The sequence below is a fragment of the Onychostruthus taczanowskii genome, unplaced genomic scaffold, assembly GCF_017590055.1.
Source record: "Onychostruthus taczanowskii isolate IOZ18803 unplaced genomic scaffold, ASM1759005v1 scaffold74, whole genome shotgun sequence".
In the NCBI taxonomy this organism is placed as follows: domain Eukaryota; kingdom Metazoa; phylum Chordata; class Aves; order Passeriformes; family Passeridae; genus Onychostruthus; species Onychostruthus taczanowskii.
Window position 1 is genome coordinate 3,131,722 of NW_024505229.1, and position 13,450 is coordinate 3,145,171.

Consider the following 13,450-nt stretch of genomic DNA (forward strand, 5'->3'; position numbering starts at 1 on the left):
CCCTAAATTCAGAGGTGCAGCTTCAAAAAGCCTTCTTGTGCATCTCAGTTTTTCAAATTATGAAAAACTGTTTGCAGTAGTGTTTTAAAGGAATTTAGCTGTTTGTGTAATCATAATACTGGGCCAGATTTTATATATATATGTGTGTGTGTGTGTGTGTGTGTGTGTGTGTGGTGCTTGTTGAAATCTGTGAGAGCTGGGCTTCTAAACATGTAAAAGTAAAAGCAGCAGCCCCCTGTCTAAGGTACATGGAATTCACTTGAAGAGTCTCTCCATCATCCAGGCTTTATTGAAGATAAAACCAATATTGGAGAGTGTGGGTCAAGTGTTTGGACTGCTTTGGTGTCTGTTGGGATTTTGGCTTTTCATGTTTTTGTTACTGTCTGGAGTTAAATTTCAACCAAGCAGGGGTCAGGCTGGGCTAGCACTTTCTAACCCAGGCTAATCCTTTCCCTGCTCCATGTGCTGCCCTGATATTTCTAGGGGGCTTTTTGCTGGTTCCAGTAGTCCCATGCCACCTTCCTGTGGGGTCTTGCTGGGGATGGGTCTGTGGGGGGAGCTCAGAGCTGTGCTTTGAGCTGAAACAGCAAAAGCAGAAACAGGGAGTTCATCATAAAACACCTTTGCATGCCAAGAATGCCTTTTTGGGACATTCCTCCCAATGGGAGGGAGGGAACTGTCCTCCTAAAGAAGGTCAGAAGAAGGGATGACAGCACTGGGATTGGGTTTGGAGGCAGAAGTCTTTGACCAGCAAGCTCTGAGTGCTGACTTTGCATGAGGAATCCCTGCAGAAACCTGTGAAGAGCCTGTGCAGTGCCCATATGGGTGGGAATTCAAACCTGGAAAAGCCTGGAAGGTTCAAATAAATGGAGTTTCTACAAGTACAGAAAGATGAGTCGACGCTTTCAGAGTGGTTGTGCATCACTTCAGCTAAAAGGAGCTGGGCTAGGCTGGCATTGCTCTGGGCCCCTCCTCTCCCTAAACCTCATCCTCTGTTTTTGCAATGTGTTTGTAAGGCAGAGGAAACTGTTGCCATTGTGAGCGTTTTTGTTCCTTCCAAACAGACACTTGCAGAGATGTGTCAGATCTGATGCTGGCGCTGAGAGGCAGTGAGAGCCTGGTGTGATGGGATCCACAGACTCAGCAGGGCTGGAAAAGCCCCCCAAGAGCATTGAGTCCAACCATTCCCCCAGCACTGCCATGTCCCAAGTGCCACATCCACACATCTTTGAACACTCCCAGGGATGGTGACCCCACCACTGCCCTGGGCAGCTGTGCCAGGGCCTGACCACCCTTTTGGGAAGAAATTTTCCCTCATATCCAACCTGAACCTCCCCTGGAGCAACTCGAGGCTGCTGCTTCTTGTCCTGTCCCTTGTTTCCTGGGAAAAGAGATCTGGACCTCCTGCCTCACTGATTTTAGTGCAGCAGCAGCTCACTTATGTTTTCCATTGAGTTGAAATCCTGGGACAGTGCAGAGATGAGTGATGACCCTGAGCTTGCACAAGTCACGCTTACATAAACGGGTATTTATTCCTCCAGCAGAAGCAGCATTTTGGATTGGGAAGAGCAAGAGAGAAAAATCAAATATTCCCCTTGCAGAGACCTCTCTGGGGCCAGCAATGACAGAGGAATGGCAGGAGCTCCCTGGTTGTGCCACTCAGGGCAGGGCCCAGTCTGGGTGGAGCAGTGTGGCTGAAATGTGCCCTTGTCTTGCTACAAAAGTCCCAGCCTGTGGTGGTTGTGGCCATTCCTCTGGCTGGGCAGTCTGTGCTCTGCCAGGGAGAGCAGGGCTTGGCTGGGCTGTGGGCAGTGCTGGCATGGCCTGAGCCCCTGCTCCTGTTTATCTGGGGGGAAAGATGGGGCCCACCACCCCAACTTCTGCAGAAGGAAATCTGAGCTCATTCTTGGGAAGTTTGTGTGAGTGAGGTGGGAATTGATTGCTCTCACCAAGCTGCCCAGGCTGTCTCAGGTGAGCACAGAGAAGCTTCCAGAGGCTCTCCATGTCCCCTCTGCTGGCTTTGCAGGTGCCCTTGCAGGACCTGCCCGAGGGCTGGTGCTGGGCAGGTGGGTTCTGGGTTTTAGTGCTGATGTGTGCTGCAGAGGGCAAGGGCTGGAGCTGTGGGGCTGCAGCATGGGGGGGCAGCAGGACACTCACTGAGGCTGCAGGGAGCTGAGCCAGGCTTGGGTTTGTGTAGGATCTCAAGCTGCTCCCTCTGCTTTTACAGAAAATCTTCAGTTCAGGTTGCAAAAGTGACATGGGTGGAATTGCAGAATCCCAGACTGGCTGGGGTTGGAAGGGACCTTAAAGCCCATCTTGTTCCACCTGGGGCTGCTGGAAGGGACCCCTTCCACTAGACCAGGAGGCTCCAAGCCCTCTCCAGCCCAGCCTTGGACATTTGTTATTAGACAGTACAAGAGCAAGACTAAACCCCAAGTACTGCTGGTGGCAGCACATCAGCGAGCAGGTGCTCCCTTGATAAACTCCAGAGCTTTCAAACAGGAGGTGCTGTGGGCAAGGAGAGCCATCCCTCCCCATGGGCTGGGATCTGGTGGGCTCTCGGTGGAAAGAGGTGCTCCCCCAGCCTGGAGGTGGCCTGAGTGCAGAAGTGCAGCAGCACAGGGCTCCTCGGACACAGAGGGTGATGAACCATTGCCAGGGCCTTGTGTTGCAGTCCCCGTGCCTGGAGGTGCCCCAGGGATGACTGGACGTGGCACTCAGTGCTCTGGGCCGGTGACAAGGGTGGTCCTGGGGGGCTTTTCCAATCTGAGTGATTCTGTGATTCTCTGAACGTGGCTGCCAGGCTCATCCCCACTACTGGAGGGTAGACAAATTGCTGTCATACTCCTGGGGACTTAGTGACCAAACCATTACTGGATACAGAAAATGTCACAGTGTTTTTCCCACGGTGCTTGGGAACTGCTATCCCCATCCCAAAACACAGCTCCATCACCATCCCCAGGTAAGAAGCCCACTTTGTATGGGTCAATACTGCTTTTTAATACTCATAATGCTTTGTGAAATTGCTTATACTTCCTAAATAAACAGCTGCAGAGAACAGCCTTGAGGTGGGCTCCCCAAGACTCACACTGGGTGTTCACCACATCTGTGTGTTGGGAAAGAGGTTGTGAGGATTTCCTCCCTGTGACTGGTCCCTGCTCTGGGGCTCACTGGACTCTGGGGGCTCCAGGTGCTCCACAGGACCCTGGGCACTGCCTCAGTCCCTGCTGCCCCTGAGGCATCCCACCCTTACAGGGCAGCGAGCACACAAGAGCCCTGGATGCTCCTGGTGGAAAAGGACAAAAGTCAGAGGGTCCACAAAAAAATCAAAGTTTTATTAGTAAGTCACACACTTGTCATAGAAATGGCTCTGTTAATCCCTGATCTACTCTATAAGCCCAAGGCAGTGGGGTTTGGATAGGGGGTAGGAGGAAAGGGAAGAGAGAAATGAGGAGATTAATTAAAGGGAGAGAGCGATGAAACAATCAGTCACTCAGCAGTCCTGGCTCCAGCACGGCGATCCTGCAGTCCGCTCCGGCCCGTGGGGTGTGCGGGCTCCTGCCTGGGGGCTGCATTTCCCGGCCAGTTTCCCAGGCCTCCCGCTCCGTGCACCGAGCTCCGCGCTCGGCCGGAGCTCGCGGGCCGGGCCCGGGGCTGTGAGGGCGCTGGCCGTGCACGGCCCTGCCGGCCTCGCCCTGCGCGGGGCCGCACCGGGCTGTGCTGACCGCCGGCAGCCCGGCCAGGAGGTTTGTGCCGGAGGAGCGCTGCCCTGGCCCGGCAGCGTCCCTTGTCCCGCCCGTCCTGCCCGGGTCCGGCATTCCCGGCCCTTCCCTGAGCTCGGCGCCGTTCCTCGACCCGCCACGGCCGCGGTCCGCCGCGCCGCCAGGAGGCGCTGTGTGCGGGCGCCGGCCCGGCCCCTCCCCCCGGCGCGCGGTGCGTTTGGCGCGCGCGGCCCGCGGAGGGGGCGGCGATGGCGGGAGGCGGCGGCGGGCCCGGAGCCGGGCCGGTGGCGCAGGGGCTGAAGGAGGCGCTGGTGGAGACGCTGACGGGGATCCTGTGCCCGGTGCAGGCAGTGCGAGCCGCTGCTGAGGAGCAGGTGAAGGTGCTGGAGGTGACGGAGGGTGAGTGAGGGCCGCGCTGAGGCGATGGGGGGACCCCAGGCCGCCGCCAGAGCCATTCCCGGTACCGGCGCCTCATGGCTGCGCTTTGGCCTCGGCCGAAACTTCCAGCCTCGTCGCTCGAGCCGGCGGGAGCGGGCGGCTGTGGCTGGTTTCCTGCCGGCTGTCGGTGTGTGCCCGATGTCTCTCCCGGAATCACAGAATAGTTGGGGCTGAAGGGACCTTTGGAGATCATCCAGGCCAAGCCCCTGCCCAGGCAGGGTCACCTGGAGCAGGTGACGGAGACACGTCCCGGGGGGTTTGGAGTGTCTGCGGAGAGCGACCTCCCTGGGGAGCTGTTCCAGTGCTCTGCCTCCCTGAATGTAAAGTTCTTCCTCATGTTGAGGTGGAACTTCTTGTGGTTTAGTTTATGGCCATTGCTCCTTGTCCTGTCGCTGGGCACTGCTGAGAAGAGTCTGGCACCAACCCCTTGGCACCCGCCGTGGAGGTACTTGTATGGATTGCTGAGATTTCCCTCTCAGTCTTCTCTAGACTAAACAATCCCACCTCCCAGAGGCTCTGCTCACCAGAGAGATGCTCCAGACCCCTCATCATCTTTGTGGCCTCACTAGACCCGCTCCAGTAGCTCCGTGTCTCTCTCCGGAGCAGCCCCTGCCCCGCCGCAGGGCTCGGTGCCGCAGGGCCGGGCTGCCCCCGCCTGCAGCGGGGCGTGTTCGGGGCTCTGCTCTGGGCAGGGGGGCAGGGGGGCTCTGCCCCCGGCTGCGTCTGGGGGCTGTGTGAGAGCTGGGCACCAAGCAGCGCTCTGAGCTCACCAGGGTAGGCCCTGGAGGGGCCGGGGTGGTGAAGCAGCAGGGCTGTTGCTCTGGGTACTTTGGTCCACCTCAGCTGGAGTCCCCAGGATGGTCACATGAGGGTCATGGAGAGCCTGCCCTACTCCCACATGTGCCCATGTCCTGCAGGTTGTCATCTGTACATGGTGTGTTTGAGGTTGAGGGTGGCCAGGATGTAGCTGTGCCCTCATCCAGTGTGAAACTCCAGTGACAGAGCCCCACTGTCTGTTATGGAAAGCTGAGGATAAGCAGGACAGTGGAGCTGGATGGCAACTGGCCTGTGGCTTTGGAAAGAGAGATTTTAAGTGAGCAAACTGTGTGAGAGCTGGGCACCAAGCAGCGCTCTGAGCTCACCAGGGTAGGCCCTGGAGGGGCCGGGGTGGTGAAGCAGCAGGGCTGTTGCTCTGGGTACTTTGGTCCACCTCAGCTGGAGTCCCCAGGATGGTCATGGAGAGCCCTTCCATCTGGAGACCCTGCCCTGCTCCCACATGTGCCCATGTCCTGCAGGTTGTCATCTGTATATGGTGTGTTTGAGGTTGAGTGTGGCCAGGATGTAGCTGTGCCCCCATCCAGTGTGAAACTCCAGTGACAGAGCCCCACTGTCTGTTATGGAAAGCTGAGGATAAGCAGGACAGTGGAGCTGGATGGCAACTGGCCTGTGGCTTTGGAAAGAGAGATTTTAAGTGAGCAAACACCCCAAGTTCAAGCAGTGTCTCTAATAATTCCACTACTCTTTTGGCCTTTTTATGGTGGCACTAGGTTAGTTCATGCGCTGGCTGCTTTTTCTGTGTGGAAGATACATTTAAAAACCTATTAATGCTAACATTTTATTTTGCTTCAGCCCAAATCACTGGAGTTTGTAGAAACTGTGGGAAGATTGGAGATGATCTGCTGTGACAGGAGCTGGATAGTGCAGCACTGCAACCCCGGGCCTGAAGTTTAGCCTGTGGCCTGGCAGCTTGATGGGCTGGTTGTTTGTGGACCCTCCTGGAAATTTTGCCTTACCTTTAGTCTGATTGCACTGTTCTGGATGTGTTTTGTGAACTCTTTCAGCTCCTGAACTTCAGCTCAGAAGTGTTACCAGAGGCAGTTTGTGGTACAAAGAGGGAAGGTGTAAGGGTGAGATAGGGTCAAGAGTGATGTTGTGATTTTGCTGCTCTGGGAGTGAAGGCAGGCAGATTGTTTGATAAAATGTTTGTTGTTGTGCATTCCCTTAAAGTGCTTGTACCACACTCAGCTTAGCTCTTCCTGGCATTACCAGGAATTCTGTGTGTCGCCCCCACAGCTCTTGGAATTTCATGGAGTGGTTTGATGACATTGCAGCAGCACAAATCTGGAAGTGCTGGGAACTTCATTGACCGTGGAGCCTTGGCCTTCACAGCTACTACTTTAGTGACAGCTTCTCCCCAAAGAGTCTGAACCTTTCCACAGTCTGAGTGACAGATTCCCAGAGAATAATGTTTTCTGAGGGTTCTAGGCAATAGATGTCCCTGAAGTGCCTTTGAGAGCCCAGGATCAGTGACAGCTTCTTCCCAAAGAGTCTGAACCTTTCCACAATCTGAGTGACAGATTCCCAGAGAAATTGTTTTCTGAGGGTTCTAGGCAATAGATGTCCCTGAAGTGCCTTTGAGAGCCCAGGATTGCAGAATTGTATTTAGTGGATGTTATGGTAAGAGGAATGGAGTCATCCACCCTTCTGTTGCTTTTACAAATCTGCTGAAGTCCCCGATAATTCTCTGTGGTTGTAGCGCCAGAACTCTGAGGTCTGGTGCAGGATCTGTCCCTGTCACCTGGAGGAGGCTGCAGGGCACCTGCACAAGCAGCTGGCAGGTGACACCAGACTGGAGGGGAGGCAGTTGATGTCCTGAGGGCAGGGCTGCTCTCCAGAGAGCCCTGCAGGAGCAGAGCCAGAGGAACTCAGCAAGGACAGAGAGCACGTTCTGCTCCTGGGACAGGAGAACCCACTGCTGGGATGTGGGTCAGGCACTGCCTGGCCAGGGAGCAGCCTTGGGACAAAGGGCCAGGAAATACCAGTGCCTGGTGAGCTGGACAGTGTGCCCTGGAGCACAGGATCAGAGGCAGTGATCAGCCCTGTCCAGTCAGTGCTTGTTAGACCACACCTGGGATACCTGGGCAGTTTTGCTCCCACCCCCCAGGATGAGAGCAGCAAAGGGGAGTGAGTTCAGCAAAAGGGCAGGGGCTGGGCAGGGGAATTGCAGCACTCACTGCTTGAGGTGATGCTGAGGTTGAGGGGTTTTCCACTGGGGAAGCAAGAGGGTTTTGGGTGTGGGTCTGACAGCAGCTTCTGGTAACTATGAAGAGATTGTGGGGACACTGAGAGGTGAGAGAGGTTGAGGGATAAATGGGCACTTGAAACAAGAGGTTCCAACTGAACATAAGAAATTTTTAAGCAGATTGTCTGTAAAAACTGTTATTTCCATCCTTGAGTATCTCCAAGATCTGCCTGGAAAATTGAGCACCCTGATCTAATGCTGCAGATTCTGTTTTGATCATGGGGGTTTGTCTGGAAAACTCCTGAGGTCTCTTTCAGGGAATTATTTTGCAGACCTTTGGTTCCCCCTCTCTTGTATTGGTCAGGCAGCATGGGAAGAATAAACTATATTCTCCTTTCTGTGCTGTTTTTGATATGGACAAGGTTGCAAAAACCAAGAGGAGGAGCTATGGTGTGTGCCAGCACAGTACTATTGAAGTAGAGAAATGTAGATCGTGTGTGTCACAAGTGCTTTAAAAGAGCAAAAAATGTATCATTAAGCACCATGAAGAAGATGCTGAAGTACAAGTGAAGGAGTAGGAAAGAGTGTTGGCACTTCTAATGCAAAACAAATGAAAGTAGGGCAAAAAGAGATCGAGGAAGAACTAGTTAAAGTCATAAAAACTTAAAATGCTTTCAAATGTTGCAGAAACAGAAAAGGTTTCAGAAGTGTTCAAAGCCAGCGAAGGTACCTGGGAAGGTCCATTCAGTACAGAAGGACTGCAGAGCCAAATTCCTTGTGCTGATGTTGACTTGCAACATTGGGGAGCCTCTGCAGGAGACACACCAGGGCTTCCAGATTGAAGCCTGAGTAGAAGCAATTCCACTTACTTTTTTTTTTTTTTTTTACTTGCCATAAGCAGCAAGTGCTAAAGAATGGATCTCCCAGAGTTTAGAGGAACTCAGACATTCACTGTGCAAAAGTTGGGCTGTAAAACTTGCCACTTAAGGACCAGCTTAATACTTAGCTGGTAAACATGGGACAGCCTTTAGTGAGGGCTCCAAGGTGAAGAGCACCAGGGTCTGGTACAGGGGAATGGTGTGGGTTTTGCACTGCCTGTTATGGTTAAAATCCAGCAGTTGGAATGAGAAGAGACAGCCACATGAAATTGTTGTGGCAGAAGAATTCTTTGAAGGAGTCCTGGGACTCCCAGAAAGCTCTTAGAAAGTTCACTTGCTGAAACTTTTTTGCAGAAACTGAGCTCCTGACCACAGCTCTTGACTGGCAGGGTCAGGAGTCCCAGCTGAAGCTGAGCTGCTCAGCACATCTGTAAATGATGTGGAACAGAGTGAGTAGTGGTGGTACAAAGTTGGTGATAGTGCTGCTGAGCCAGAGTGAGAATCAGTGACACAACTTACAGGATGATTTCACAAGGTGTGTTGAGTGCAGACACAGAAGGTGTAACTAGTCAGTGTTGGTCAGCAGAGCAGTGTTGGGGGAAGGGGAGCCAGTCCAAATAATGCCCTAAAAAGTTATGGGCGGTCCTAACTATTGTCCTCGGGAGAAGAAATCCCATTGTCTGTGTGGAGAGTTCCCTGAAAATACCCAATCACTGCTTTGTCGTGCTCCAATAAGCCAAATGGACCGTTAAGAGGGAACAGAGAACAAAGCCGTCATAAATTCCTCATGCTTCCACAGCCAGTGCTGCATGCATTACTGGCCTGCTGCTCCTGCAGGGATCAAGCAGGGCAGCAAAAAGGCAGCACAGACGCTCACAGAGGTGTGGAAAAGCTTCTATTTTCAAAGGACCTAATTCATTGGCTTTTCTGCCTGGGAGAGGGTTAGCAGAGATGGGGGCCCTGAAATAATTAAGCTACAGAGAAGGTGAGTGAGGAGGGATTGTTTGTGACTTTTCATAAAGCTGAGATCACAGAATCATGGAATATCCTGGGCTGTCAGGGAAAATTAATCTGAAACAGGCAGAATTAGGCTGTTGCCCCAGTGTGCAAACTGTGGAATTCATTGCTGCTGGATGTTAGAAGTAGAAATGGTTTTAAAATGGTTTAGCATTCGTGGAGAAAAAAATCTCCTCAAGAACCACTGAATACAAGGATTGGGTATAACATCCATTTCAGGAGGTTCCCAATGCCAGCATTTTCTTGGGTGTGTTGGGGCAGCGTTGCTCTGCCCCCACCTCTTTTCCTAAGCTGCTCATGGGTTGGGTTGTGTAATGTGGTTTGGCCAATGCAGCTGTTGGCTCTCCTGTGTGGTGTGTGCTGCTCTCTCTTCCAGGCAGGTTTTAGCCAGGTCAGGATGGTTCAGGTGTTTGGAGGATGCAGTTGAGCTCCCTGCAGCATGGTGACAGTGGATTTGGCCAGTGCTTGCACAAGATGAGTAACAGCGCACAGTCAAAGCCTCTGGAACAGGCTGAACTGTTCAAGGGGAGTGTCCTGTCTGACTCTGTACATGTGCTCTGGAGGAATAGGGGATGTCTAATCTGGATTAAGGACATGGTAGAAGTTTATTCCCACCGTGTCACCCTTTGGCAACTGATAGATCTCAGCAACTCAGTCTCTCTCACCTGCTTCTGCATCTTATGTCTGCTGAGGAAACAGGCACCACTTGGCAGCTTGGGGATGGCAGATGCATTACTGTCTGTCTCTGGAAAGAGGAGAGTTCACCTGGTAACCTTTGTTGTCTCTAGATTATAGTGGAACATAAATAAAAGGAGTGTCTGAGTCTGCAGGGGGAAGGCAGAGAAATAAGAGCTGCAGCTGTGGAGTGGTGCTGCTGTGTGTCTGACTTGGCTCCACTGTGGTACCAGTGTGTTGCTGGTGAAGTGGGGCTTCTGTTCCCTCTCTCTGGTCCATCCAGGTAGCACCACGCACCACCCCGATGGTGTGCACTACTGCCAGTGTCATATCACTGAGGATAATTACCCAGTGTGGGAAGATGGGCTCTTCCTCTAGGTCTTACTGTGTTGGAGAACATGTGTGGAGCCCAAGTCATCTCCAGGAATGCCAGAGCAGGGCAGTGGCACTCTGAGGAGTTCATGTCCTGCAGGAAGGCTCAGACTGCTGAGAATCACAGACTTCTGAGTTGGAATGGACCCACAAGGATCATCCAGTCCAACTCTGTTGAATGGCTTACACCCCCTCTAAATTATGTGGATAAGGAGGTTTAATGGCAGCTTCTAAGACAGTTGGAAAACACTGCTCCCTGCTTGCCAGGTTAGATTCCAGGTCTGATGTTTTATGGTGACAGTATTTAATTTCTGAGCTGTCGGCTCTTGTGCTCTGGAAACATGGTGGTGAGAGATGAATGGCTCCAGGCTGGAGAATTGCCTTTCTTTTGTCTGTCTGTCTTGTGTATTTCTGTGTGTCCTTTTTGCAGGTAGAAAGGCATCATAAGGCCATCTTCATCATGGCTTATGTTGTGACACCCTGTGTGTGAAAAGACACCTTCAGCTCAGTCCTTTTCAAGGCTGTCTGTTGCCAGAAGCTGCGATGTGCAGGTGGCTGTGAAGATGGTGCTGACCCTGGCAGATTGACACCTGTGTCGGTCTGGGCATGTTGACCCTCCTGTCCATCTAGTTTGAGACTAGTCCTTTCTAGAAGACCACCAGTGCTTTGATTTGAATGTGATTTCAGAATGGAAGAGTGGCTTTATGGGTCTTGTAAATGTTCCTTCACTGTCTCCTCTTGCAGAGCAGGTGGCTCAGCACGTTCAGTTTGTTGCTTTAAAACTCGTTGATTCTCTGATGGTATTTTCATGATACAGTTTGCTGTCCTTTTGTACCAGAGCACCTACAGGTATCATAATGGCACAAAACATATTGCATCACTTGAGCTTTCCTGGTTCAGTGTGGTTTTGCTTATGGTCAGCTTTTTCCCAACAGAACTGCTTTAATATCGCTTCAGGAGGGATTTCAGTGTTGTATCAGGTACTCTGTGAGTACATGATTTTATGCCATAAACTCAAGCATTGTTTGGAAGGAGAGATTCTGGAGAATATAGACATGACCACAACATGTGGTTTTGTGGTGCTCTTTTGGCTGTAACTTGAATTGTAGTAGAGTGAGTGATAGGCAGAGATGAGTGGAAGTCCTGTGTGTGGCTTGAGTTGAATTCTTAACAGGGGTAAACTTTAATATTGAACTGATTTGTAACAGGGAAGTTGAAACAAGAAATGGCCACATTGCAACATATGATACTGCCTGTGGGGAAGAAAGGTTATTCCCAGCAGCAAACACTAGTGTTTGCTCTGTGAAATGCTGCAGGTATGTTGAGTGTAGGGAGAAGTTGTGAAGAAGGGTTTCACAGGAGATACTTAAAACCAGCACAGCTTCTGGAGAAGTGTGACCTCAATCTTTCTGTCTTTTGCTGAGAAATGAGGAAAATATGAATGCAGTTTTCAGAGGTGGCTAACAACAGGAGTGCTTTTGGAGCAGTTCTTGAGCATCATGACGGAGGATGAAGAAGTTCCCAAAGCAGCACATGTGTAGAGTGTCAGAACTCTGGCTAAGCATTAGATTCTTGCTTGGTGTTTCCTCCTAGTCTGTCTGCAGATCCTCATTTCATGCTGTGCTGGTCTGATCTCTTGGCTGGCCCTGTTTTGAGCAGGGGATTGGACTGGGTGACCACCCAAGGTCCCTTTCAACCCAAGTTGCTTTATGATGATGTTATTGAAAGCCAGGTCTGTGGAAAACATCTGTGCCTGTGTGGCTGAGGAGCACGAGGCACAAAGGTGGGCAAGTACTGGTAAAGGGAACTCAGTTTCTGGTGTTGCTGTGGTGGTGGTGAGATCCAGCCTCTGCAGACCAAGTGTTGCTTAGTTTGGAGTGTCAGTGGCCGTGGGCTACCTGGATTCACCAGGCCTTTCTCTGCCTCACCCTGTCTCTGCCCTCAGCAGAGACACTGAAAGGGACCTTTAGCAGCTCCTGAGCCAGCTCTGCGTGCATGTGCTGAGCTGGACTTGGTCAGTGCTGGCCCCTTTTGACTAGGCAGGTAGTTGCAAAGATTCAGTAGAAACTTCTGCTCATTTATTCCTTCCTGCTTGCTTACAAGTAATTTTTGGTTTCATGTGGCTTAGTTTTGCAAAAAAGTTGGGGGTGAAGAGGTTACATAAAATGGTAGATAAAGGAGGAGAGTTTGAATTTATTAATATTGAGGTTAATGAAGAGGAGAAGCAGAGCTGGGAGAAAATGTGTTTGCTAAGTGCTGTCTATGCCAGAGCACGTAAAAAAAAGCTTCATTAAAAGCTTCTAGTATTTGTGGTTTACAGACTTTATCTTGGGGAGAAGACTTTGTATTTCTCATATCTGAAATTTACAAAGCATAAACTGGTTACATGGTAGATAAAGGAGGAGAGTTTGAATTTATTAATATTGAGGTTAATGAAGAGGAGAAGCAGAGCTGGGAGAAAATGTGTTTGCTAAGTGCTGTCTATGCCAGAGCACGTAAAAAAAAGCTTCATTAAAAGCTTCTAGTATTTGTGGTTTACAGACTTTATCTTGGGGAGAAGAGTTGGTATTTCTCATATCTGAAATTTACAAAATATAAGTGAAGGAATTGCCTATCAAGGGCCATTTGAACTGCATTTACCCATGATATTTCCAGCCAACTGGGAAAGAACCCAACAATAAACCATCCTTTGAGAAAAGAGGAGCCAGTGAGCTGTGCAAGGATCAGTGTAATGTCAGTCCCTGGAAATATTCTTGGAGCAGCTCATTTAACAGCTTGTCAGTGTCTATAACATTAGGATAAATAGCTGCTACACAACTAGTACTTTTTTATGTGATCTGTTCTTGATAAATCCATCTAATTTTGGTTTGACAGGAGAGCTGGCTTACTCCTTAAACAAGTGCTGGGTGTGAGTGATCTGAATTCAACAGGATTCCTGATAAGAATTTGCCATAATGGTAATTTATCAGTTAGGAAGATGCAGTTTTGTAATATTTTTTTATATTAGGCTATCAGGCTGGAAACCTGATGGGGGGATGTCAGTGGCTTATTGTCAGACCCAGGGGGTTTGTAGGACAGAACTCTTGGTCACTGCAGCAGTGAGTAGGTCTGGTGTCCCAACAATGGCACTGCAGTCTGCCTGGAGAGCAGAACTAAGGTGTTGGAAAATGGAGAAACTAAATATTGTAAATCACAGGCCATGATTAAACCTCTTCCTCCTGCCATTAAACCTCCTTATCCACATAGTTTAGAGGACTGTGTGGCAGACACTGCTCCTCTCCATAGGGTGTAAGCCATTCATCAGAGCTGTACTGGATGATCCTTGT

General features: G+C 50.8%; 1 protein-coding gene across 1 annotated transcript in view; it reads left to right on the top strand.

Moving 5' to 3' along the window:
• Positions 1–3,946: 3,946 nt before the first annotated feature.
• The window catches only part of IPO9 (importin 9), a 40,166-nt gene continuing 30,662 nt past the window's right edge, over positions 3,947–13,450 (top strand). Inside the window, exon 1 of the mRNA XM_041422573.1 lies at positions 3,947–4,121. Within this exon, the coding sequence (XP_041278507.1) occupies positions 3,971–4,121 (151 nt within the window). The 5' untranslated portion in view covers positions 3,947–3,970. The remainder of the gene's footprint in view (positions 4,122–13,450) is intronic.